Source organism: Solanum stenotomum, chromosome 11 (genome assembly GCF_019186545.1).
Source record: "Solanum stenotomum isolate F172 chromosome 11, ASM1918654v1, whole genome shotgun sequence".
Lineage (NCBI taxonomy): Eukaryota > Viridiplantae > Streptophyta > Magnoliopsida > Solanales > Solanaceae > Solanum > Solanum stenotomum.
Genome location: NC_064292.1, coordinates 7,195,917 through 7,220,388, shown reverse-complemented (window position 1 = coordinate 7,220,388; position 24,472 = coordinate 7,195,917). Strand labels below are relative to the sequence as shown.

General features: G+C 33.7%; 6 protein-coding genes across 7 annotated transcripts; 3 read left to right on the top strand and 3 right to left on the bottom strand.

Annotated features, from left to right (window-relative positions):
• The first annotated feature begins 1,442 nt into the window (after positions 1–1,442).
• On the top strand, positions 1,443–3,011 carry LOC125844502 (protein SENSITIVE TO PROTON RHIZOTOXICITY 2). Its single transcript, XM_049523816.1, has one exon. The coding sequence runs from the start codon at positions 1,475–1,477 to the stop codon at positions 2,633–2,635; it is 1,161 nt and encodes a 386-aa protein (XP_049379773.1). The 5' UTR covers positions 1,443–1,474; the 3' UTR covers positions 2,636–3,011.
• A 2,394-nt stretch (positions 3,012–5,405) lies between these two features.
• LOC125844507 (histone H2B.2) lies at positions 5,406–6,060 on the top strand. The gene has a single exon (XM_049523823.1). It carries the CDS (start codon positions 5,492–5,494, stop codon positions 5,915–5,917), a length of 426 nt encoding a protein of 141 aa, XP_049379780.1. The 5' UTR covers positions 5,406–5,491; the 3' UTR covers positions 5,918–6,060.
• Positions 6,061–6,270: 210 nt separating this feature from the next.
• On the bottom strand, positions 6,271–12,572 carry LOC125844498 (pheophorbide a oxygenase, chloroplastic). The gene is made up of 7 exons (XM_049523814.1): positions 12,008–12,572; positions 11,523–11,758; positions 10,497–10,623; positions 8,083–8,219; positions 7,445–7,604; positions 6,730–7,008; positions 6,271–6,526 (listed from the first exon to the last, which is right to left on the bottom strand). Exons 1-7 carry the CDS (start codon positions 12,461–12,463, stop codon positions 6,272–6,274), a joined length of 1,650 nt encoding a protein of 549 aa, XP_049379771.1. The 5' UTR covers positions 12,464–12,572; the 3' UTR covers position 6,271.
• Positions 12,573–13,876: 1,304 nt separating this feature from the next.
• Positions 13,877–18,235, bottom strand: LOC125844509 (uncharacterized). 2 transcript variants are annotated; one of them, XM_049523827.1, is made up of 4 exons: positions 18,078–18,227; positions 17,594–17,685; positions 14,317–14,437; positions 13,877–14,226 (listed from the first exon to the last, which is right to left on the bottom strand). In XM_049523827.1, the coding sequence occupies exons 3-4, from the start codon at positions 14,397–14,399 to the stop codon at positions 14,091–14,093; spliced, it is 219 nt and encodes a 72-aa protein (XP_049379784.1). In that variant the 5' UTR covers positions 14,400–14,437; positions 17,594–17,685; positions 18,078–18,227; the 3' UTR covers positions 13,877–14,090. The 2 variants fall into 2 exon arrangements, with proteins under 2 accessions (XP_049379784.1, XP_049379783.1); XM_049523826.1 differs by lacking the exon at positions 17,594–17,685 and having other exon boundaries at positions 18,078–18,235.
• A 1,336-nt stretch (positions 18,236–19,571) lies between these two features.
• Positions 19,572–21,215, top strand: LOC125844505 (uncharacterized). The gene is made up of 2 exons (XM_049523820.1): positions 19,572–20,338; positions 21,154–21,215. Exon 1 carries the CDS (start codon positions 19,608–19,610, stop codon positions 20,235–20,237), a length of 630 nt encoding a protein of 209 aa, XP_049379777.1. The 5' UTR covers positions 19,572–19,607; the 3' UTR covers positions 20,238–20,338; positions 21,154–21,215.
• Positions 21,216–22,128: 913 nt separating this feature from the next.
• Positions 22,129–24,282, bottom strand: LOC125844508 (cyclin-dependent kinases regulatory subunit 1). The gene is made up of 4 exons (XM_049523824.1): positions 24,199–24,282; positions 24,017–24,087; positions 23,826–23,886; positions 22,129–22,496 (listed from the first exon to the last, which is right to left on the bottom strand). The coding sequence occupies exons 2-4, from the start codon at positions 24,067–24,069 to the stop codon at positions 22,344–22,346; spliced, it is 267 nt and encodes an 88-aa protein (XP_049379781.1). The 5' UTR covers positions 24,070–24,087; positions 24,199–24,282; the 3' UTR covers positions 22,129–22,343.
• Between the last annotated feature and the right edge of the window lie 190 nt (positions 24,283–24,472).

Genomic DNA, 24,472 nt, shown 5'->3' with positions numbered 1-24,472 from the left:
TTTTTTACTAAAAATAGTTATTTGTTTTTGGATGTTTGTTAAGTAGTTAAATAAAATATTGTCGCAAGAGTATGCATATGTAATATGTACAAAAATACTATGATAATAAGGTGGAGTGGAGAGGGGGGTTGGGGTAGAAAAGCGGTGTGGGTTGGGTGTGTTTGGAGATAGAGAAGACATATGGAGTTCTGAATGTCATTAATGAAACTTTTTGTATTACTTTCGTTAGAAAATATTATAAAAAGTTTCAGAACAACTAAACATGAAAAAGTTGAAAATTATATTCTGAAAAATGTTTTCCTCCGTACGTACGTACGTACCTAACACACCCCAAATATAATGTACACATTTTTACCTTAATTTTTTTGCAAAAATGCTATTTTAATTTTAAGATTTGAACTCATAACCACTTAATCACACGACGATAACTCTTATGACTATTTAGCATGAATAGAATGTTGGAATAAAAATACTTATTTGTATCCTTTATATATATCAAATTAATATATGCATGATATGTATTATGCACATACACTTCTATTACTTAACCATAATTGAATAATGATTAATGTATATATTCACTTCATTAAGTCACTTATAAATATGATAATTAAGTTTTATAAATTTTATGTAAACAGTTGATACAATACGAATATTGGCTATGGAATAAAATATATTGACACAAAAAAGAAGAAAATGTCAGTAGTCCCTACCTAATAAAATGACATTTTGTGGTTAGATTCTCAATTCTCAAAAGATTTATTAAATTTAACCAAATATATGACAGCTCCAAAATTCCAATAAACTAATACAAATGTGGAAATGGTCAGTACATTATTTCTTAAATAAATAAATCTTTTTAATTTACAACTTCAAATTCATGCGTGAAGCTAAGGTTTACACTACACAACCAACAAAAATAGTTTGAACGAAATATTATTTTTTTCAAGAGCAAAACGTATAATTGTTGTCCAAACAAGTTTGTGTCGCCACCAACATAAATTGTGATGAAATGGTTGAGATAATCAGAGGTCTCGAGTTCGTCGGTTCGAGCTTGAGAATGGAAAAAGTCATGTCCAAGAAATGGACCCCGCAAAATGTGAACTTAGATTTAGTTTGAATTCAATGTGGGTACTAAACACCGAATGAGGAAAAAAAAGTTTGTCCCATAAGTTATTTTATATTAATATGTTTAATTATAAAAAAATTATTTCACCTTTCAGAAGAATTTTGTCTTAATGTAAGACTATGGTAGTATTTGAGGGAGGTTTTAAGTGGTACTTGTATGATTTGAATCTCAAAGTTGACTTACATTTGTATCACTATTTCTCTATGACTTATTATTTATTTAATTTCCAAAACGTCACAAAAAGAAAAAAAAAATTACATTATTTTCTTCCCCTTCTTATATGATCAAAAATTTTGAAGAAAAAAAAGTGTGTGTTTTCAAGAAAAAAATTAGGGTTTCTTGAAAATGATTCAAGGGACAAATAGTAGTGCTAATAATCCACAAAACATACCATTATATTCATCAAATCATCATCATAATAATATTCAAGAAGATATATTTTCTTCTTCTTCTTCTTCTATAGTCCATAATTCTCATCAACAACATTCATTTTTATTCAACTTATCTCTTCTCAAAGAGAAAGTTCACCAAGTTCAATCACTTGCCACCATGTTTATTACACCGGATAATCAAACGATTATCCATCCTCCTCCTGAGTCAATATCTATGATCATCGCGAATATGGGAACTTTGATCCAAGAAATCATCACAACTTCTTCTTCCCTCATGTTTTCTTGCCAAAAGATTGTCCTAGACTCTACCTCACTCAGTCAGAATTCAAGTAGATATCGCGAACCATCTCAAAATGGTCATGGTCATGGTCAAGGTCAAGTTGATCATTTGCTTCAAGATTATGATTGGTATGAGGATAATTACAATTCTAATTGTAACACTCATGAAGATACCAAAAATCATGTTACTAATAGTAGTACTATTATAGCTAGTAGCACTATTAGTCATGATAATTATGGTAAAGATTTTGGAAAAAGGGAATTATTATTGAGTACTTCAAAAGGGAAAGTTGTGACTCATGAAGAAAATAATTATGATATTATTGAGTTAGATGCATCTGATTTATTGGCAAAGTATACACACTATTGTCAAATTTGTGGTAAAGGGTTTAAAAGGGATGCAAATTTGAGAATGCATATGAGGGCTCATGGAGATGAATATAAGTCTAGTGCTGCATTGAGTAATCCTATGAAGAGAATCAATGATTCAATGAGCGATGGATTGTTGAAATCAAGTAGTAACACGATTAAATATTCGTGTCCTCAAGAAGGTTGTAGGTGGAACAAGAAACACGCGAAGTTTCAACCATTGAAATCAATGGTGTGTGTTAAGAATCATTACAAGAGAAGTCATTGTCCTAAAATGTATGTGTGTAAGAGATGCAACAAGAAGAATTTTTCTGTGTTGTCTGATCTTAGAACTCATGAGAAACATTGTGGTGATTTGAAATGGCAATGTTCATGTGGTACTACTTTTTCAAGAAAAGACAAGCTTATGGGGCATGTTTCTTTATTTGTTGGACACACTCCACTTATAAAAGAAAGTGCAAGGTAGCTAGTGCAACAATAACCATGATAAGTCGATAACATATCCAGAGTAGTCCCATAAGTACTCAAGCTTGAGGAGGGTAGAATGTACGCATGCCATAACTATCTCTACCCCTGGGGTAAAAAAGTTGTTTACGAAAGATACTCAGCTCATATGAGCTAACTAGCTAGTAGCTAGGTTTTATAATTTACTTACTTGGTTTGTAATGTAATGGACCTATTTTTTGTTGTAAAATGTTGATGTGCTTGTATTTTGATGAATCGATGTAAAAATCAATTATCCTAGCTTGAAAGATATATTATGCCCTTGTGAAATATGATAAATAGTATAATAACTAATTATAGTACAACTTTGTGACCTTATATTGGAACTTTACCTAGTTATGTATCTCTACTTGCTTTGGTTCCATATGTCGAATATATAATCATGTGACCATCTAATCATGAAAAAACTTAAACTTAATAAATGTTATGTTGTTTTGCAATGCACTTTTTTATTTGTATTTTTATTTTATTGTGTTGATGGGATTTGATGAAAAATGTCGTAGCCTTTGTGAAAGATGATAAATAGTACACCTTAACATATATGGGATAAGACACGAGTATCCCCTAGACTATAACCGAAATTTCAGATATACACCTTAACTAAACTAAAGTCCTATTACCCCTGAACAAATTTATTTGTAATTTTGTACACCTTTTTAGCTTACGTGGCATCCAAGCATCTCCCACGCACCTCAACTACGTGAAGACACATAGTGTGCCACGTAAGACAAAAGGTGTACAAAATTACAAACAAATGAATTCGGGGTAATAAGACCTTAGTTTATTTAAAGTGTGTCTCTGAAAATTTGATCATAGTTTAGAATGTACAACTTGTATCTTATCCCTAACTCAATGTGATGAAAGATGGTGGTGAGATTCGAGCTCAAATTAACAACAATGACATATCTAATGTAATCTCATAAGTGGATTGTACATTAGAAATATAGAATCTACGAATAGCTAGTAATCAAATGTGCAATGTGTTATGGAAGACACACTCAAATAGTGTAAAAATCAATTTGCATCAACAACTTATATAAACGTGTCATTTAACTTGTTATTAATTGCCATTTACGATTTTTAATTTAGAGTGCACAAATAAACACTTAAACTTGTATAAAGTTGAACAGGTAGACACACACGTCATACGTGACATATACAACTCAATTCGATTATATCTCACGCTAATCGACACACATAAGTAGAGCCGTCAATATGGGCTAGGCCCGTTGGGCCGGCCTGGCCTAACCCGGGATTTGATAGGGTTGGGCTACAATTTTTGGAGCCCATTTAAGAAAAAGGCTTTTTTGCTCGGCCTGAATAAGCCTGCCGATTTGTGGGGCTTGAGAAATATGGATAGGGTCGGCCGTGGGCCAAATAAAATTAATTAAAAAATAGAATAGAGTATTAAAAATAGGAAAAATTACAGAAATCTCACATTTTAGTTCACTTATTACCATTATCCCCTATAAGTTTTACAAATCTCCAAAATCCCTCATTTTCGCGCATCAGATTAGTGTATCTTGCGCATCAGATTAGTGTATCATGTATAAAATGTACATCAGATTAGTGTATCATGTATAAAATGTAATGTATCTTACTTAACGAATAATGTATCTCGCGCATCAGATTAATGTATCAGCGCTTAAATTATTGTATCCATTTGAGGGATTTCTGTAATTATAAACTTTTAAGGGATAAATTGTAATTTTGCCTTAAAAGTGTGTGATTTCTGTAATTTGCCCTTAAAAATAACAAGAGTCTAAACTCAAAATCAATTTAAAGTTTTGAAATATTACAATTTAAATACAAATTATGTTTATAAAATACATATTACGTAAAATAAAAATTCCCTAAAATTTCTAGGAATCACTACATAGACCGTAGCCTATGGAATATTGTCATAATTTTTTGTGTTTTATTATGATCATTGGAAAACAATTTGGTTTATATTTTTATTTAGCTATTTATACTTTTACTTGAAATCAAACTTAATAAATATTATAATGATAATTTTATTTGTGGATTTGATTAACAAGTAGTAACACTAACACCATGTAATATTATCTTGTCGATATTTATGATAATATTTTTAATTATAATTTAATTTAAAAAATTATAAAAAATATATTTTTACGTAAAGAGGGCTGACCTGACAATCCCGTAGTCCACGTACTTGTGGGCTGAGTCGACCATTTTCTGGCCCACACCAAAAATGGGCTAGTCTGGCCTGACCATCAAATTTCAAAGCATGTATGGACTAGCCCGAATGGGGTGGGTCAGCCCATATTGACGGCTCTACACATAAGACATGTGAGTCTAGTTATTCAAACTCTATATATACGTTTAAATGTCTATTCGTGGATACTCAAAATTAAAAATCATAAATATCAGTTAACGAAAGTTAAATGACATATTTATGTATGTAAAATCGCTTTTTTCCCTTCCCTCCAAATTATTTTATTCTTATAACGCCTCACAGAGGCTTAATCTACCGTTAAATCACTCCTTTAATCAAACGGTAAATATCAACGATCCGCGCAAACTACATACAACCAATAAAAATCCCCCACGTGGATCCTTCAAAACTACAAATCGACAAAATCTCAACCGTCCTTTCTGCGTTCAAATCAACGGTCCAAATTCATGATCCGCGTCACTCCAAACCAACCAATCAAAACTCAAACCCCAAAAAAACAAACTCTATAAAATGTCCGCCTTTTCTTCTTCTTCTTCCCTCCATCAACAAACTCAAATTCCTCAATTCAAATCTCTTTTTTACTCAAAACCCACTTTCAGATTCTCAATTTCAGTTCCAATGGCTCCTAAAGCAGCAGAGAAAAAGCCAGTAGAGAAGAAGCCAACAGAGGAGAAAAAGGCTGAAAAAACCCCAAAAGCAGGGAAGAAGTTGCCAAAAGAATCTGGTTCTTCTGGTGCTGATAAGAAGAAGAAGAAATCTAAGAAGAGTGTTGAAACCTACAAGATCTATATCTTCAAGGTTCTGAAACAAGTTCACCCAGATATCGGTATCTCAAGCAAATCTATGGGGATTATGAACAGTTTCATCAATGATATATTTGAGAAACTTGCTCAGGAGTCATCAAGATTGGCTAGGATTAACAAGAAGCCTACAATCACTTCAAGGGAAATTCAGACTGCTGTTAGGCTTGTTTTGCCTGGTGAGTTGGCTAAACATGCTGTTTCTGAAGGAACTAAGGCTGTTACTAAGTTTACTAGTTCTTAGATGTAATGGGGTGTTGTGGGGTAATTGGTATTTTGGGGAATGTAAAGGTAGTTTCTTATGTTTGGTTGAAAAATCTATGTTAGATTTGTAGGTTTTGGTTGTACTTGAATTTAACAGTAATGAATATGAATGAATGTGTGTTTTCTCCAATGCAGCTGCTTCTGTTATATCTTTTTTTTTGTATGTTATTGAATTTGGGTTGATTATCTACCATTCATGTTGATATGAGGAAAAAAGAAGGAACAAACCTTTTGTGCTGTTTCTGAATCTTAAGCAAAGTAACAATACTTACAAATCAGAATCTGTTATATACATGAAAGAAAAATTGTGTTGGGTTGCCAATTGGGGAAGCATTCAGTCAATTTCAGCATGTACATAATCAACAAAGATGAAATTCTTCTGTAATTCGTGCATAACGTATGTCAGCCCAGCACTTATAATTGCCAAGGAACACAAGATAATACGTAGGTTAACATCTGCAGGAATGCCTGCAGTTGCACAACATATCACTACTGCACCAATTAGTAACTTCTGCAACTTCTCGAATGTGTAGTAAGCATTTTTGCAAGATGAACATTTGAGTGTGTGTTGTTCGAATCTGTCCATCATCTGTAAATTTGTGAAGTTTTAGAATAAGGAACAATTCAAGAAAACATTTAATTGTTTGTATGCTTTTGGTTAACCATCACCAACTTGTTTGGGATTGAGGTGTAGTAGTAGTAGTTGTTGTGTGCTTTTGGTGGCATGAAAATTTGGCTTTAGTCACAATGGACCATAGGAAGAGTAGCAGATTGGAGTCCAAGAATCAGTACCTGGCGTTTGGATAAGACAGTAGATGGCAGTGGTTGATCGTCTGTGCTACCAAACCATTCAGGTTGACTATTGCCGTGCCGTCTAAGCCAATTTCGGAACGCCAAGACGAAACGATCAGCTTGAGTAGGTGTAAATGTGAGTTTTGTATACTCCTTGTTGACATCAGTACCATTCTCCTTTGACTTTGAAAGAAAGACTTTTTCTTGACCTTGAAGAACAATCATATCCCCATCATATACCTTATTTGAAGTCCAGTGTTCTTGCCATCTTGGAAAAACCTATTGCCAACACATCATGAAAATTCTCTGTCGTTATGATAAAATATTACCATTGAACTCTGAGAATTCATCGTCCTTCGAACACCCAACCGAATGATATAAAAGTCCAAAAAGAGATGAATATTAGTAATAGTTTTTTACAAAAAGGATTATTCTTCAAAGGTTTCAGGAACAGTCACAGCATCTACTAAGGAAAGTGTAGATCATTTTGATCCCACCATGAATACGAGCTTCTATCTAAATCATTTGCGGTTTCTCTTAGATAACAAAGTATCAGCACATTGAGAGAGTAGCAGTCATAAGTCAACTTGGCTCATCCAGTTTACATTATGGAAGTGCTGCTGAAGCACATAAGCTCAGAGACACTAGGAAAATATAACACACACATAGAAGAGTAGAATTTCCTGAGATAATTGTAAAATGGAAGCATTATTACCTGCCACCAAGCAGGCCCAGGCACTGTAAATTGGAAGAAGTTTCGAGCACTACAAACAATTGACCGGGTCTTTCCTGGTGCCATGGGTACATTAAAGGAACAAATCCATATCACCCACTTCTGATCACCCACAATTGGAAGCTTTGTGTCGATCTCTATTCTGGAAAAAATTCCAATGAGATCTTAGTCATACTAATTGCAGCATGGATGGAGCTAATATTTACATAGAAAAGGTTATTCATACAAAGATATAAAGACATGTACACCAACAACATGGCGAACTTCCATCTATTGATGTGCAAAGCCTCGTACAAACCATGCACCAGGTCTGGAAAGCTATCAACCCATGATTTCTATATAAAAATACTTTACACTAGATGATTAAAACAATTGATATCATTTATTAACCTTGAAGAACCCAAGTCTTGAACAGGATGTAATTCCACAACCATAGAGTATAGATACATAATGCTACTAATGTTTCGTTTTGTTGGCAGATAACAGACTCTGTGAAGTAGGAGAAAGAGAAAAGTGATGCAAGCATATCTACCTAAAGATGATTAATTACTATTGATTGATACATGATTGCTTGCCTTGATAGTCAAGAAAGATGATCTACTTTAAGATGTCAAACTTACTTATTCATTGAGTAACAAGGTGCGACAAATGTTGCAGTAATTTTTGGTTTATCATTGTTTGCACCAGCAAAACCCCAAGGTCCAGATGCCTCCATCTTGAATGGCAAGGGCTTTGCTCTATCTCGCCTTCCAGTAACCTGTAAAATATCAATAAATAAGTTAAAAGACTTGTGTTGTTGGACACACTAAGCAAGCTGCAGCAGTATCACTCTAGTAAAAAATGCACATCTATTTATACACTGTATTCTGTTGTCTTATACCTGAAGCCCTTTGCTAATATTAAAGTCATTTAGCCACCGAAAGATGAAAGCTCTACTTCAGAGCTTTCTGAAATTTATATTTACAGATACACACAACATTGTCTGTTTAGGTATTTTTAAGGACTGTCTGGCACGCTGTTCAGTATCCAGACTCCAGAGAGCCTAATCCTGTCAGCTGAATATGAAACAACATCCGAGTCAAAGCATGCTGTTCAGCATCCAGACTCTGGAGAGCCTAATCCTGTCAGCTTCATCTTTTAAGATGGTAAGATCGAAAAACTATCCATAAATTGATAAAAGTAGCACTGAAGTCATAGAGTGATAGTTAAGATTCCCGTGGTATACTTCTACCTATTGCTCTCCAAGTATGTCTTTACCTAATAATTGCACATAAAGTAAGGTTATGAAAATTTGTAGAAAACAATGAGCAACACTCAAAAGCTACAACCTTTATACCATCTGTTCCATATAAAGAGAAAATCCTCCAAGGAACGACCTTAAATGCGTCATATATGTTTTGGCCAAGCAGAGCGAGCTACTTGTCTCAGAAGCTCAAAAAGCACATTCTTCACATGTAAAACAGTTTGGGCTCAAATTTATATGGAACTCAAAAACCAAACAACCCCTACCTTATGAGAACTCAGAACTAAACCTGAAGACTATTCATTTTTAGCATGTAAGGATAGATCTTAAACTAGAAATTATGGCACACTCTGTGTGTGGGCATATTTGTAAAATATAAGTTTTTCAGTTGTTCATACAATTGTATGAGCGTAAGAATAAATGTAAATTTTAAATAATCTTAGTTTTTTTTTATAACTTTTGAGTTATTTTAAAAGACAAATTATTGAGTATTGAAATGAATTGAATTGCGGAATAGATAAGAGGATACATATAGCAGACAACAATTAGTATGGGATTGAGACATGATTGATGTTCATTTAATGTAAGTTCTAATAGTTTAAATTAAAAGAGAATATAATCGCTTGGAAGTAGGAAGTAGAGCATAGTAAAGGACCAATTTAATGCTATTGCTAGTCAAGCTTGTTTTAGGAACTTGAGGGCAATTTTGGTCCTAAACAATAGAGAATGACCATGGGTTTTAAGAGACACAAGATAGATAATAAGATTGACAGCTTCATTAGTAATAAATGTAACTGATTATTGTGCTTCTTGACCAATTTAATGCTATTGCTAGTCAAGATGGAGTAGAACTGTTTTTCCCAAAGAGATGCATATGTACAGAAGAGAAAAGAAGAAGTCCCTTTCCTGCATATCTGATTATTGCGCTTCTTGACTTCTCTGTCCAACCCCACCAACATTCTCTGATTTATCAATTCCCATTTCTGATTGGCTACAGTAACTAACACGCCTTTCACCAGCCTGACCTCCATAGCTCTGCTGAGTCTTGCATGATCAATATTCTATCCAAGTTTACAGGCGTCACTTATTTATTCCTTTTTCAGTTATCTAGTTGTTTCGACCCAAGTCCCCAACTAAATACACCACATTCTATATAGTAAACTTACATAAGCCCCTCTATTTGAATGGGATGGTGTCTTATCTAAAAGTTCAATCAAACAACAAAACACTGTCTCAATGATCTCATAGCTCTAGATTACCTCCCTTTTACCCATTAGCTTAAAATGTATCCCTGATAATTGATATTCTTTTTAGAATCTTCGGCGAATATAGCGGATCAACTATAGTGCTACGGAAGGAGTCTCTATTGCATAATTTGGGAGTGGCTATCTAAAATAGTGGAAAAAATAAGTTTGTACAGTTAAGAGCTTCAGTTTGCCGATTGAGCTAATCTTTGGTCTTTCTCTGAAGGCCCAAATCAAGGTTAGTAACCAGTTTGCGCTAGGTTCCATATTGCAAATTAGTTGAACTCACTTCAGCTTGAGCTATCTTACTAGTTTGAACAACATATCATGCTTGTCTAATACTATAGTTATGCTCAACTTAACGTGCAAGTAGTAGAGCGAAATTTGATCTACACTTGTAAAGTAGTCAGGCTGAGTTTGAGTACTAACACATAGCTTAGTCAACTTGATAATTAATTATGGAAGAAGTAGATAAAACCTTGGGTCTGAAAGTGGATTCTTAATTATATTAGAAGCCAAAAGGGAACAAAAAAGTTGCAAAAAGTACCTTGTGATGCGCAAAATCAATGTGAGAAGGATCGGAGACGTTCTCCATGAGAGTGTCATAGCCATAAAACAGATCACGCTGAATTGTCACTGTTGCAAACTCAGGCTTGTCAAAATCTTCAGGCAACCTAGAAATATCCCATCAAACAACTAATCAAAATTATTTTAAATCCACTAAAAGTATATACTTAGGTTACCAATAATAATATAAACCAAAACAGCCTCATTATCTTGATCAATGCATTCTCAAAATTATTTTTTGGGGAATGAGATTTGATCCTTCAACTACACATGAAGGACCTCAACCAACTGAGCTACCCTCTCAACGCACCAAATCAACCTCGTTATCGAGCAATAGCTCAATAAAATAAGAAGAATATTTTAAACAAGTCACTATACTAAAAATAACTGATTAGTGTAATATAAACTTAATCCACTATAGTATAGATAACCGATGAGTATAATATAAACTTAAGCCACTATAGTAAAGATAATTGATTAGTATAATATAAACTAAGTTGCTATAGTAGAGACAACCAATTATTATAAATATAAACTTACTATAGTAAAGATAATTGATAAGTACAATAATATAAGTTGTTACAGTAAAGACAGCCGATTAGTACAAATATAAAGATAATGGTTTGAGCCATGGAAGCAACCACTAATGCTTGGTAGGTTGTCTACATCACATCCCTTAAGGTGCGGCCTGCGTAAATATAGGATGCTTTGTGCACCGGGCTTCCCCTTTTTACTATAGTAAGGATAACTGATTAGTATAAATATAAATAAGTCACTATGGTAAAGATAACCGATTAGTATAATATAAACTAAGTCACTATTGTAAAGATCACCATTCACTGATTAGTATAATATAAACTAAGATCATTCACTGATTAGTATAATATAAACTAAGTCACTATATAGTAAAGATAATCAATTAGTATAATATAACCTAACTTCACATGATTACTAAACAATCAGGGTATTAGTTTAATAAACTAATCAAGAATCAACAGAAACTTACATAGGTGGCTTTGTTGCCTGAGCTCTCTCCCAACCATTTTCATCAGGCCAAACAAAGAGTAATCCTTGAGAAACCATAGTTGGAAATCTAGTAGCACATGCTCTTGGAGACTGAAAAGCTTTAGCTTCAGGTCCTTGAGATGCAGCTTGAGGTATCCTTGTACAAGAACCACATCCATTAAATGACCATCCATGATATGAACACTGCAAATCCCCATTTTCATCTAATCTCCCTTCCTACAAACAAAAATAAAAAAACACCCATATATCAAAACCCTTTTTTTCTTCAACTTTATAGGAGTAAAGGGTCGAAAACACATATAAAGTATCTCAATTTTTTCGAGTTTCATACTGAACTATCACCAATTATAGGAAGCTCGTACCCGTGATAGTTCAGATATGAAACTCAAAAAATTCGGGATCTATAGGTGTATTTATTGACTCATTTTGAAGCAAAATTGAGAAGTGGGTCGATTGGATTTGTACAGATAAAGGAGCAAGACGATGAGGGCATTTGTCATCTAAAGCAACCCACTGAGATCCAGATTTATCAAACCAGATAACTATATCACGATTAAGTAGCTGAAATGGTGTGGGTAAACTCGGGTTGAGATCTTCAACTAATGAAACTGGGTACCAATGATCTCTCCAAGAGAATTTCGAGGACGAATCTTGTTCATCATTTTGTGTATCTTCAATATCACTAGATTTTGAATCTAGGTTTTGTTCTTCCTCTTCTTCTTCAGTAGCTGAAAAAGGTGTTGTTGTTGGGGGTGCAGCTACTCTAAAAGGAGATGAAATTGGCCTATTTTTTTTTCTTCTAATTCTAAGAAAATTGTGTGGTTTGAAAGGGATTGAAGGTAGAGAAGAATGTAAGGAAGATGAGATTGAAAGAATTTGAGGAGTTGGTAGTGGAGATAGTACCAACAGAGAAGAAACCATTGTTGAGTTACTGATGAAAATTGAGCTAATCAATTTTATTTGTTTGAGTTACTACTACATAAATGTTCAAGTGAAGAAGAAGAAGGATATGCGTGCAAGATATGAACAATGTGTAGAATTGAATTTGATGAGTTTTCTGGAAGTATATTTGTGAGGGAGGCCCCAGAAAATGAAAGTTGTGGTGGTGGAGCTATAGGAAGAAGAAGAAACGATGAGTGGAGTGGTAAATACTCCTTCGTCTGGTTAGAGTTTTTGGGTTTGACTACCTTAATTACGAAGTCGTCTTTGTTAGAGAGCTATTTGTTTTTAATGTGAGATTTTTCTACACAAATTTAGATTTGATCAGACTCTAATATGAATATTACAGAACATATGAGAAACAAAAAAAACTGTGAAAGTAGAGAGGAGATAAAATCAATGGTTAAATGTCAATGGTAAATATTTCTATTAAACACTTTCAACTCAAAATTCGAAAATAATAATAATATTTCTAGTATGATTTTGGAGTAAGGAGAGGAAGATAATGAGCTTGAAATGTCATATCACTATATTTAGACAAGCTATTTCATATAATTTCATAATATATCATATCGTCATGTATTATATTATCTTATTTTGTATTTTATTTTAATAAAAGTATACTAACATTTGAATATATTGTATCGTTATCCATCGTCATATAATGTCACAATCTATAATTTGAAGGATAAACTTACACGAAAATAGGATAAAGCTCAGATAGAAAAAAAGATAAAATAAAATTATTAATAAATAAGTATATGAAAAAATGAGAAGAAGAAAAATAAAATAACAATACAATCACACTAAATTGATGATTACACAAAATAAATTTTTTCGATATTACCTAATGATAAATTTAACAATACAGTACAACAAGAAAGTCATTTTCTTTCATTTAGAACTTATTTTCTTAAAAGATTTAAACAACCAAATATGGAAAATATGTGAACACAATTTTCTTCTTTGCTTTTTCTATTCAGTAAAATAAATCTAGCGTCAACATTAAGGTGGTTGTATTCCCAATTTCCCACCAATGTTTAGAGTAGGTTTCCTTTTCTTTTAGTTTAATTTGGTATGAAAGTAAGTGGGAAAGAAGGAAAACAATTTGTCATATTTTGATGTTATCTAAAAAAGAGAAAAAGAAAAACATGCCTTCTTCCATTTAAACCAAACCATAAAAAAGAGGGGGAAAAAAAGTCAATTTTCCCTTTCTTTTTACCCTCATTTTCAAACTTTTTAGTGAAAATTCTAGCCTCGCTGCCATGCAGCATATTACATATCGTTGTTTCTGAACAATAAAGCAACATCACAGTTACATGTCTGAAAATCTCTAAAAGAAAGAACAATTTTTCTTGTAACAGTGGTATCCAAGCCAGATAGGACGCTCCTCGATCACTCTCAAACATGCAAATTTCCTCCAGAGTTTTCGATAACAATGGTGTCCAGGCCAGCTAGGGCGCTCCTGGATCACTCTCAAACATTCTAATTTCTCCTGAGCCAGTTTCAACAGACTCTCATTATTATCTCTTTTCATTAAATAGAAAGAAAGGGGAAATCTAGAGTGACTTCAATAACTAGCAAAACTAATATCTAATCTAGAAAGATGTTATTTCTTAGGGTATGTTTGATGATCAGGCCCAATATCACGCGATCCTGTGTTGATGTAAGGGCCACGAAACGTCGCCTGGGGTGGCAATGGCTTTGATGAATCAATGACTGGAGTTGCCCTTGATGATCTTGACCTGAATTGAAACAATGATAACTTTCAATTAAGCAAAATAATATGAAAGTTCACCTCTTCATTTTTTGACAAGCAATCAAGTTTTGCTTACGCCAGGTAAAACGGAAAGGATAAGCCAGCAGATGCAAAGACTAGCAAGCCTGTGGCAACAATGACATTACGCTTCCGAGACATCAAGTGAAGATAAAGTAGGATGTTTGAGTATCCTACAACTGGGAGAAAGAAAAAAGAAGAGAACACAGGTTAAGAGATGTCAAACACGGCAATAGCACTACATTCAGGCACAACTTCAACATATATTTCTGCAATACACAACTGTTTGAAGGTTGCTCCAACAATATCACACAGGTTAAGAGACGTAAAAGACGGCATGAATAGTAGGATTACGTTCCCTTAAACATATCTTTCTGCTATACATAACAGTTCAAAGGTGACTTGAACAATATTTATAATGGTTAAGGGACATCCAAGATGTCATGAATAATAAAATTGCGTTCAGGAACTACAGTTACCATTATATAAAAAAAAAGATTACGTTCAGGAATATTTGCAACGTATCATGCTGCTAAGTGATGCAGGGACAGAGACTTTCTCCTTCGGTCACTACTAATGACAACAATGATTTTATTCATAAACCATTGGGTTGTAACCGATTGAGTTCTGATATGAAGAATCCTTGTCAATTTATCGAATTCAAATTTTACAGATTTAGGAGAACGATTTCCCAATGCCATGTCATTGATATCAGAACATAAGACAGAAAAATCCATTGGTTGTACTCTTTATCACCTACAACTGCGGGTACTAATGCTAAAAGAAATGATATACCTATGCTTTGTCAAAGATACAATTAGTAGATAATATCTACTCTAATTTCTCTATGTTATATTTTGTGCTTTAGTTTATCCTACGAAATCAAATTCTAAACGACAAACTTAAAACAGTTTTCTAATGGGCCCAGAAAAGCTTATGACAAAATACTGCCTTTGTTTGTCCTTTTTATTGATAAGGAGTAACAATATACTGCCTTAAGACAATTCTTTCAACAGTTTTAAGAAGTAAACTTTTTTAGGTTAAGAAGTAAACTTTTTTAGGTGAAATATAGCGAAAATATAAGTGTTTAGCAGTACGGGGGGACAAAGTTAGTAATAGAGTACCGTCTTGTGGTTGATGCACATAGAGAAGTCATTAGTAGGTTGAACAACTCTTAACAACTTGAGTTGCCTAATACCACCTCTCAAGCAAGGGTGATTATCAGCTATTCCCCATCATCTTTACTAAAAGGTGAAAGTATGTCAAAGTCAATGACAATATGGACTTAAAAGGTCTAACATCAGAGATGCTGCTCATTTGTCAGGATGCGCTGGTGGTCTGACCTTGGGCTGAAAGGCATGAATGGTCACAGACTCACAGTGAATGAGCTGTTATAGAATACATTCCCATGGACATTTGGTATCAAGGAAGAAGAACTGGGGCAAGGATTTTTTTCAATCTTACCCAAATTTTGGCTCTTTACATCTCTTATACTGAATGTTTTGAGAACACACTACTTTAACCTGAGACAATGACACGTTATATAGCCATACTGAATACCCCATCTATCTTCACTGAAGGACAGATAATAATACAGAGCAAACACCAAAACATTCTCAATTCCATTGACTAAACTTTAAATAATACAAGAAAACATTTATATATTCCTTGTCAAAGGAAAAAGTTTTGAACTATTCATTATCATGCATGATTAATATAATTCAGTTGCTTCATCCATTGTATACAAGAACAACATACTCAGTGAAATTCCACGAGTGGGCTTCATACATCGTATAAAATGTGTATATTACTTATGGATTCGATCTGCGAATTTATACTATGGAAGGGATTTTCCATCCAATGGGAACCTCTCTCAACCTACTGAGATCATTCCCATCATGATTGAGAACTCCCAATTTTGGATCCACTATCCCCACTATAACTCCTATTTTTGATGGACTTATTAATTAAGCTATTAGGAAAATGCCTTCGAAGCACCAAAGGATGTGGCCTAGTGGTCAATGACGTGGGAACAAACTTTGGAGACTAGTGTCCATATCCCAAAGACAAAAAAGTCTAGGTGTTTTTTGAATCTACTAAACCTAGGTTAGCAAAGTTAAATGGTACCTATGCTTGTGGGAAATAGCGGGTACCATGTACTAGTCGAGATGCATACAAGCTGGCCCAGACAAAATTTATATAAGAATTTCTTTTTTAAAAAAAAGCCATCCAAAGAGATTTTGAGAGGCATTGGAACAAGCGGTGTGTCATGAGATGACGTACGCATTACACATTTCTTATTTGCTAATGACACAAATTTCCAATGAATCTCAACAAATCAAAGCATTGTTGAAATGCTAATACAGTTTGAGGCAGTATCCGGTTTGAGCATTAACATGAGAAAGCAAGAACCGGTTTGGAAGGCGCACAAATATACACACCATTGTTAAGGTGAGAACGCACAAGGTAGTTGAACTTTTCACAAATATTGGTCTTGTTAGGAGGGAGGTTCAACTTTCAAGGATGGTTAACTTCCGAAACTAGAGATTTGTAAGAAAGGAGATTAGAGCAGTGGCTGGAACAATACCTCTCTAAAGGAAGGACTATGATTGAAGCAACACTATCAAGTATACCACATGGTCTTATGTCTTTTGTCTAGACATCTGTAGGAATTAATGAGGAACTTGTTACCGGATGATAGTAATGGAGAGCACCAGCATATTACCTATGATAAGGTCACCTCGAGTTGGGTATTCATAGAACAGAGATATTTAACCGAACACTATCCGGGAGATGGTTATGGAGGTATTCAAACGAAGTCTTGAAAAGCAAGCCATGCAGAGGAAGGTAATCTCTACAAAATACAGTAGCAACAATTTGGTTGGTTAACAAAGGAGGTTGTCTTCGACATACAGAATGAGTTTGCAGGCAAGGACTAGTAAGTTTAAAACAGGATTTACCAAGTTTATAGAAATCTATAGTAAAAATAAAAGTGAACTACAGTTCTGGCATGACTCATATGTAGAGAAAATACCGAGAAAGATATTTCTCACATGTAAATGAATGAAAGCATATTGTGGATCAGAAAATGTAGTCGTGGCCACTATAGTCAATATTCACTCTTAGGTATCTCATTCATAATAAAAAGAAAAAGAATGCATCTTGGCACCAAACCTTGAATGCATCATTTCAGAAATGATCTATGTAGCTTAACTAGTTACAGATTCAACCCAACCCAGTATTTTCAACATGTGACAAACACTTCAACAACAGGCAGTGTAATCCCACAAAGTGAAGTTCGGGGAGGGTAGACTGTATGCAGACATTACTCTTACCTCGGAGGTAGAGAGACGGTTTCCGATAGACCTTCAGCTCAAGGAAGAAAAACAGTACAAAAATGAAGAAGCCCTAACAAAATAGTATACTCCTGAACAATAATGACAACAAGATAATATGATAACCGAAGTATCAGCAATAACAAATAGTAACCAAACACAAAGGATAAGAAACTACTAGAGTAATACTATGACTAATGGTATGGAAAGGAGCCCACAAAGTTAAATTCACCAAATATTATACACTCATAATTTCAAATCAAGTTTAAATCTTATATCCGCCTCTGCTGATTTCAGTACATTACAAGTAGTAGCCTACAAAGTTTCATCAATCAAATGTCAATATTTCCCCAAAAATGCTAAACGATGAAAAAGTAAAAAAGTTCAGATACTCAACCAACTGAGCTACGATTATCCGAATGATAAATTCCGAGAGTCGTAATCCTAGTAGGAGAGTGAATTCCAAGAAAAAATAAAACTTTACCAGGAAGAATCTGAGGAGCCGGGAAAATGGGATTCTCCGACTAACAATCGCCGGCGAACTGAAGCTTTTTCGGCTCCGATGGTCTCTTCTTCTCTATCGGCTGTACCCGACCCGCTTGATAATTTTGATGTTGTTTGCTAAATGGACCATTATCTTTTCCCCTTTATTTTTTTTTTCTTAAACTATTTTTCCAATTTTATTACTCTTACACATTTCATTAAGAATATATACATATATTATATACAGTAATAAATAATAAAAGTACAAGATTAATTATTTTAAATTTAGAAGTATATTGTTTTTTAATGGAAATAACATCTTGATGTTTAAAAAATAAATAACGTGTGCATATATCATCATATCTTTTTCAAATTTTACTTATGAAATTATATATTGAATATTTTATTATTATAATAAATTCATCTTATTTATGATAAATATGTAATCATAAAAACAATTAATATATATTAACTTGAAAACTCTATAAAAAGTTATAAAGTTCAAACTTTAAAGACTATAAAGTAAATATAATAAAGACATATAAAGAGGTATGGATATATTATTCAGCTTTGTATTAATAATATAAATAAATTGAATTGATTTCTTATTTATATATATAAAAAAAAAGATGTTTAAAACTTTTTAAAACCACTTACAAATTTGCATGTTTGAGTAAATTATAATCTATTTGCTTAATTTCGATCTCAAAGAAATTACTTGTGAATTGCTTGTTTAAGTTATTTGCTTGAGTTATTTGTAAACTCCTTGCTTATCTCAAAAAAATTGTATAATAAACATTCGCAATATTATTTTTATAACATAATCATGAACATATCTCTGCATCCTCCTAAAAAAAATTGAATTTATCTCTGCACTAGATGATATATTTCTATAACTACATAAATCTCATGGCAGGTTAAAAACACAAATTTAATTTTTGAAAAAATATTAAAAACATTTCTACAAATTATTATTTTCGTCTTCAAATTATTGACAATTTTAAAAATATTTTTTTACTTAACTAATTAAACTTAGATACACTCTGATTTACCACATAATATAACAAAAGGCCTCAAACTCATGTATGAGCATGAAATTCTTAATAAAAAGTCTAAAAAAGTGTTAAAAACGCTCTAAACTTGATAAAAAATTTGGGGCGTATTTCCCTCATAATGCTAAATTAGGAGTGTATTTAAGTTCAATTAGTCAAATAAACGAATGTTCTTATAGTTCGAGAATTAAACTAAAAAAACTTCACATCCAAAATAAGAGTTTTGTCAATACTTTTTCTCTTTTAAATCCTATATCAGATTAAATTATATCACATAAATTGGAACAAAATCATGAAGTATCATATGTACCCATAGGTTAAACACGTGTTTAGAGTGTTTTCAATATTTCTCTTTTAAATTAAACGATATCGTATCATACTTACCCTAGGTTAAACACGTGTAATTTTTCACTTTAAAAGTTCACCATCTCACCGTTCCCAGATTTAACTCTCACTACGAAACACATCGGCAAAAAACCATGACCCACTCACGCTCTCGGGAAACATCCACCACCGCCGTGAACCACCGTACAAACTCCCTCAAGTCACCGGAAAATTCAACGCTACCGATCACCAAAACAATCACAAAATCTGCAGAAACTCACAGACTTTTCTCCGAAAACGACGAAATCGCACTCCTCAAAACCCTCTCACAATCCCCAAACAACAACGGCCTCCGTACCGGAAACTTCACCGATGCACAGATCGCGAATAAGCTGAAGAAACTGAAAGAGAAGTACCACAAGTTGGCTAGATCCAAATCCCAAATCAAAACTCCACACGACGGCGAGATTTACGAAATTGGGCGAAAGATTTGGGGCCGAAATGCAGCTAAGGGAAAGGAATTATTAGTAGTAGAAGAAGAAAATCATGATGAAGATGAAGATGTGAATTTGGATGATTTTTCGTTTTTGGTGAATGAAATGACAATGGTGTTTCAGAGGAATGAGTATTGTAAAGAAGGGTTAAGGAAATTGGGGAAGAAGAAACTGATGGAGATGAATGAGAAATGGATGGAGCTGAAATTGAAAGAATCTGAGCTTATGATGAATAAAACTCAGTTGTATCATGAAAATTTGAAAGTTGTTGTTGAAGGTTCAAAGGAGTAGCCATTAAATTACTAGTTGAATTGAGAGAATTTTAGGTAGTTAGTTGAGTAATTCACAGGTGATGTGAACCTTCTAGATGCTTCTAATTCAGTCTATAAAACGTTGATGAATGCTTTAATTTTTAGTTTGAAATTTTAGACAATATGAATATGATATCTTCCTCCCTTTCTAATGTTCATAGTTCTTCGTTGTTCAAATGCCTAGTGTTTAACATGGTATCAGAGCATTTGATCCTGGCTATCTAGGAGTAGTGTTATAGCTTAGATTAGATATCCTTTAGCTATGTAGTTGAAGATTGCAACAATGGCGATCACAAAGATTGTTCCTTTATACATTGGCCAGTCAGACGCTTCAGGAGCTGTGTTGATTCCCATTAAGTTGACAGGTTCAGAGAATTGTGGGATCTAGAGCAGGTCGATGAGGATTGCATTATTAGGGAAGAGAAAGTATAGTTTAGTTACAGGTCCTTGTACCATAGCTTAAAAGACATAGTAGGTCAAAGAGTGTTGGTTGCAGGCCAAACCTATCACTATGTTCACATGTTGGTGTGACTGTGATTGGGCTGCTTGTCCCAACACTAGAAGGTCCATTACAGGCCATGTAGTCAAGTTTGGTGAGTCTTTGGTGTCTTGGAAGCCTAAGAAACCTACCACTATGCTGACATGTTGGTGTGACTCCCAACACTAGAAGTTCCATTACAGGCTATGTATTTGGTGAGTCTTGGTGTCTTAGAAGTTTCAGAAACAACAGATTGTTTCCAGAAGCTCAGTTGGAGCGGAGTATAGAAGCCATTGTTAGGATTGTTACAAGTTCGTTAGATGATTGTTAGGATGACATGTGCAATGGCAGAGTTAGTTAGTTGAATCATTCACATGTGATGTGAACCTTCTAGATGCTTCTAATTCAATCTATTAAGCATTGATGAATGCTTCAATTTGTAGTTTGAAATTTTAGCCAAAATGAATAATATCTTCTCCCTTCTTTCTGTTCATAGTTCTTCTTTGTTCATCACTGCTTAGAGAGCTTCTAAACTCCTAGTTGTTCTTCAATTGATGTATAATATCTGTTGGTAGTTTTGATTAACAATTTATTCAGTTAATAAATCTCAAAGCAGATTGAAAGAATCTTGAAACTCTACAACTCACATTTTTGAGTTCATTTAATAAATCAAAACAGAGTATTATCAGAGATCAATCCAAGCCTGAAACTAAGTAAAATTCAATCAGCATATCATTATCTGAGTTCGTAAGGGACAAGGAAGGAGGGGCGAAGGGCGTTTATAGCTCTAATTGATGCTATCGAGTAATAGAAGAACAAGACCACACATTTCTTCCAGTCTTTGATCTAACACTAGCTAAGGAATGCATTGTGAACTTTGCTCAGAAAAAAAACAGCAGAAGGCCAGTTATAACAGTATGACGTAATTGGAGAATATAGACCAACGAAGTTAGATAGAATATAGTAACAGGACATCTCAGCACACACTGATGAAGACTTGAGTTTCTCTTAGTTAAAAGTCAACAGGAGAACACAGTAACATGGTAAAATAAACAAGATGTGGCATGCTAAGAGTAATCGTTTCACAAAATTGTGGAGATGAGAACTAGGTTGAGTGGTTCCTCCACATCAATATTCAATGATAACATTTCCTACATATTCAATACCTGAGTAATATGGTCCACATCCAGCATCTGAAATGCAGAAAGTGATTCAACCATGACTAAAAAGATGCCAACAAAAAAGAGGTAGGGCGTCAACATCACAAGAATTAAAAGAACGTGCAGCTCATCCAATACATGACGAACCAAATAGTTCCAACATGTATGATGCCAAAGTAAAGAAATGCAAACTGGTCAGAATCCATCCAGTGAGACATTCATAGAGTACCAATTCCAAGCACACGGATATAAAACCTGATTGTTTAGAATACGGGAATTCAAAACCTAAACTCCACAAGAGCTAAGCATTACAGTACTTAACATCCTTAAAAATCCAGACATTTAACTAGACATCCATAAAACTATCATATCATTTCTAGATGAAATGAACATTACTATCTGTATATGATCTGATTCATTAGGAAAAAGAAACGAGAGACATGTTTCTTCACTTGGCAAGCAGAACTTGCTGAGTCTGGTTCTCTTGTTGCTGCTGATAGTTCAGTGCCCTCCTGAAGAGCATGATATGGGGCTCTGGTCGATGAATAGCATAGTGCACCCATCCTCTGCTCTGCTGAACTCCAATTGCCCGCCACTCATTCTAAGAATCAATCAAATAAGACAAACAACATAAACCACATGCAAAAGAACAAAGCCACATTCCAGATGAGATTTCATTTAGTGCAAAAGAACAAACTAATCTAAATAGTTGGCACTATACCATTTATTTAATCAGCACATCCAACTAAACATTTCAATTGAAGATATTCCAAAAATGAAAGTACAAAATATCACTGATTATCATTTAGTAGGCACAATTAGCACTTCTTTTGTGCACATTCAACTAATCATTTCAGTAGGAAAATTACTGAAACAAAAGCACAAAATATCACTGATTATCTCTTATATTGATTAGCACATTTGACTACTCATTTAAATCGAAGATATTCCAAAATGGAAGCACAAAATGTCACTGATTGTCACTTGCTAGGCAAGATATCACTTATTTTGATTAGCACATTCAACAAATCATTTCAATCAAAGAAATTCCCAAATTGAAAGCACAATCACTGATTATCATTTGCAAGGCACGATTATTACTAGTTTTGATTAGCACATTCAACTAATCATCTCAACTGAAGATATTCCAAAAATTAGAGCACAAAATATCACTGATTACCATTTGTTTTGCACATTCAACTAATCATTTCAGTAAAGAAATTCCAAAACAAAAGCACAAAATATCACCGATTATCACTTGCTAGGCATGTTATCTCTTATGTTGATTATTAGCACTATCAACTAAACATTTCAGTAGAAGAAATTCTGAAATGAAAGAACAAAATGTCACTGATTATCACTTCCTAGGCACCATAACACTCATTTTGATCAGCACATTCGACTAATCATTTCATTCAAAAAGTTCCAAAATGAAAGCACAAGATATGACTGATTATCATTTGCTAGGCATGTTATCACTTATTTGGGTTAGCACATTCAACAAATCATTTCAATTGAAAAAAATTCCAAAATGAGAACACAAAATATCACTACTTATCACATGCTAGGAACAATTATCACCAATTTACATGAGAACATTCCATTAGCCATCTCAATCGAAGAAATTCCAAAATCAAAGCACAAAATATCACTGATAATCATTTTCTAGGCACAATTATCACTTATTTTCATTAGCACATTCCACTAATCATTTCAATCAAAGAATTTCCGAAATGAAAACTCAAAATATCACTGATTATCATTTGCTAAGCACGATTATCCCTTACTTTGATTAGCACAATCAACTAATCATTTCAATCGAAGAAACTCCTAAATGAATGCATAAAATATCACTAATTTTAATCTGCTAGTTCAACTACGTGAAAATGAATACATACAAAAACCCTAAGAAGTAAAACCGATCACTCACCTCAGATAGAAGACGATTCTTAGGAAGCAATTTCGCTACATCAGGAGGAAGAACAACATGCCTGCAAAATCCAAAATCCAGCAAAAACAAAAAAAACTACGAATTAATTGAAAAAACAAACAAAAAACACTAGAAATTCAAACTGATTAAGCAAACAGAATACATTCAAACCGATTAAGCAAACAGAATACCTGTACTCATAGGTATCATCAAAATACTTCTCAGAATACTGGATCTGCCCCATTTTTCAGTTCAAAAACAACTGAAAAAAAAAAACAAATTCATCAGCAAAAAAAAAACTGAATTAAACAGATCCGTATTGACTGGAGAAAGCAGGTTCATTAAAATTGATGAATTTGGCAGAAACGTTTACCTTTGTGTTGTGCCGATCGGAGAAATGGAGACGAAAAAAAGAGAAATGGATGGGAAATGAATGGGGGAAAAGGGAGGAATATGGAGTGCTTTATTCAGAAATTTAGGCGAATTTGTTTGAATTAATAAATAACCAAAATTGTTTTACCTCATTTAGAAGTTTTTAAATGATTAAAAGGGGAATAACGGCACATTTTTAAATTTTGAATTTTGAATGATTTTTCCCGCTCAGTTGAAATAGTTCTAGATGTTTCCATTACACGTGGAATTTCTAG

Coding starts and splice junctions, on each gene's coding strand:
- LOC125844502 (XM_049523816.1), top strand. CDS start 1,475: ATGATTCAAGGGACAAATAGTAGTGCTAATAATCCACAAAACATACCA.
- LOC125844507 (XM_049523823.1), top strand. CDS start 5,492: ATGGCTCCTAAAGCAGCAGAGAAAAAGCCAGTAGAGAAGAAGCCAACA.
- LOC125844498 (XM_049523814.1), bottom strand. CDS start 12,463: ATGGTTTCTTCTCTGTTGGTACTATCTCCACTACCAACTCCTCAAATT. Junction 8,220..10,496: donor TTGATTTTGCGCATCACAAG/GTACTTTTTGCA, acceptor GATATTTTACAG/GTTACTGGAAGGCGAGATAG. Junction 7,605..8,082: donor CCTTGTTACTCAATGAATAA/GTAAGTTTGACA, acceptor AATTTTTTCCAG/AATAGAGATCGACACAAAGC.
- LOC125844509 (XM_049523826.1), bottom strand. CDS start 14,399: ATGTCTCGGAAGCGTAATGTCATTGTTGCCACAGGCTTGCTAGTCTTT. Junction 14,227..14,316: donor TCCTTTCCGTTTTACCTGGC/GTAAGCAAAACT, acceptor GTTTCAATTCAG/GTCAAGATCATCAAGGGCAA.
- LOC125844505 (XM_049523820.1), top strand. CDS start 19,608: ATGACCCACTCACGCTCTCGGGAAACATCCACCACCGCCGTGAACCAC.
- LOC125844508 (XM_049523824.1), bottom strand. CDS start 24,069: ATGGGGCAGATCCAGTATTCTGAGAAGTATTTTGATGATACCTATGAG. Junction 23,887..24,016: donor GATGATACCTATGAGTACAG/GTATTCTGTTTG, acceptor TGGATTTTGCAG/GCATGTTGTTCTTCCTCCTG. Junction 22,497..23,825: donor AGAATCGTCTTCTATCTGAG/GTGAGTGATCGG, acceptor ATTGATTCTTAG/AATGAGTGGCGGGCAATTGG.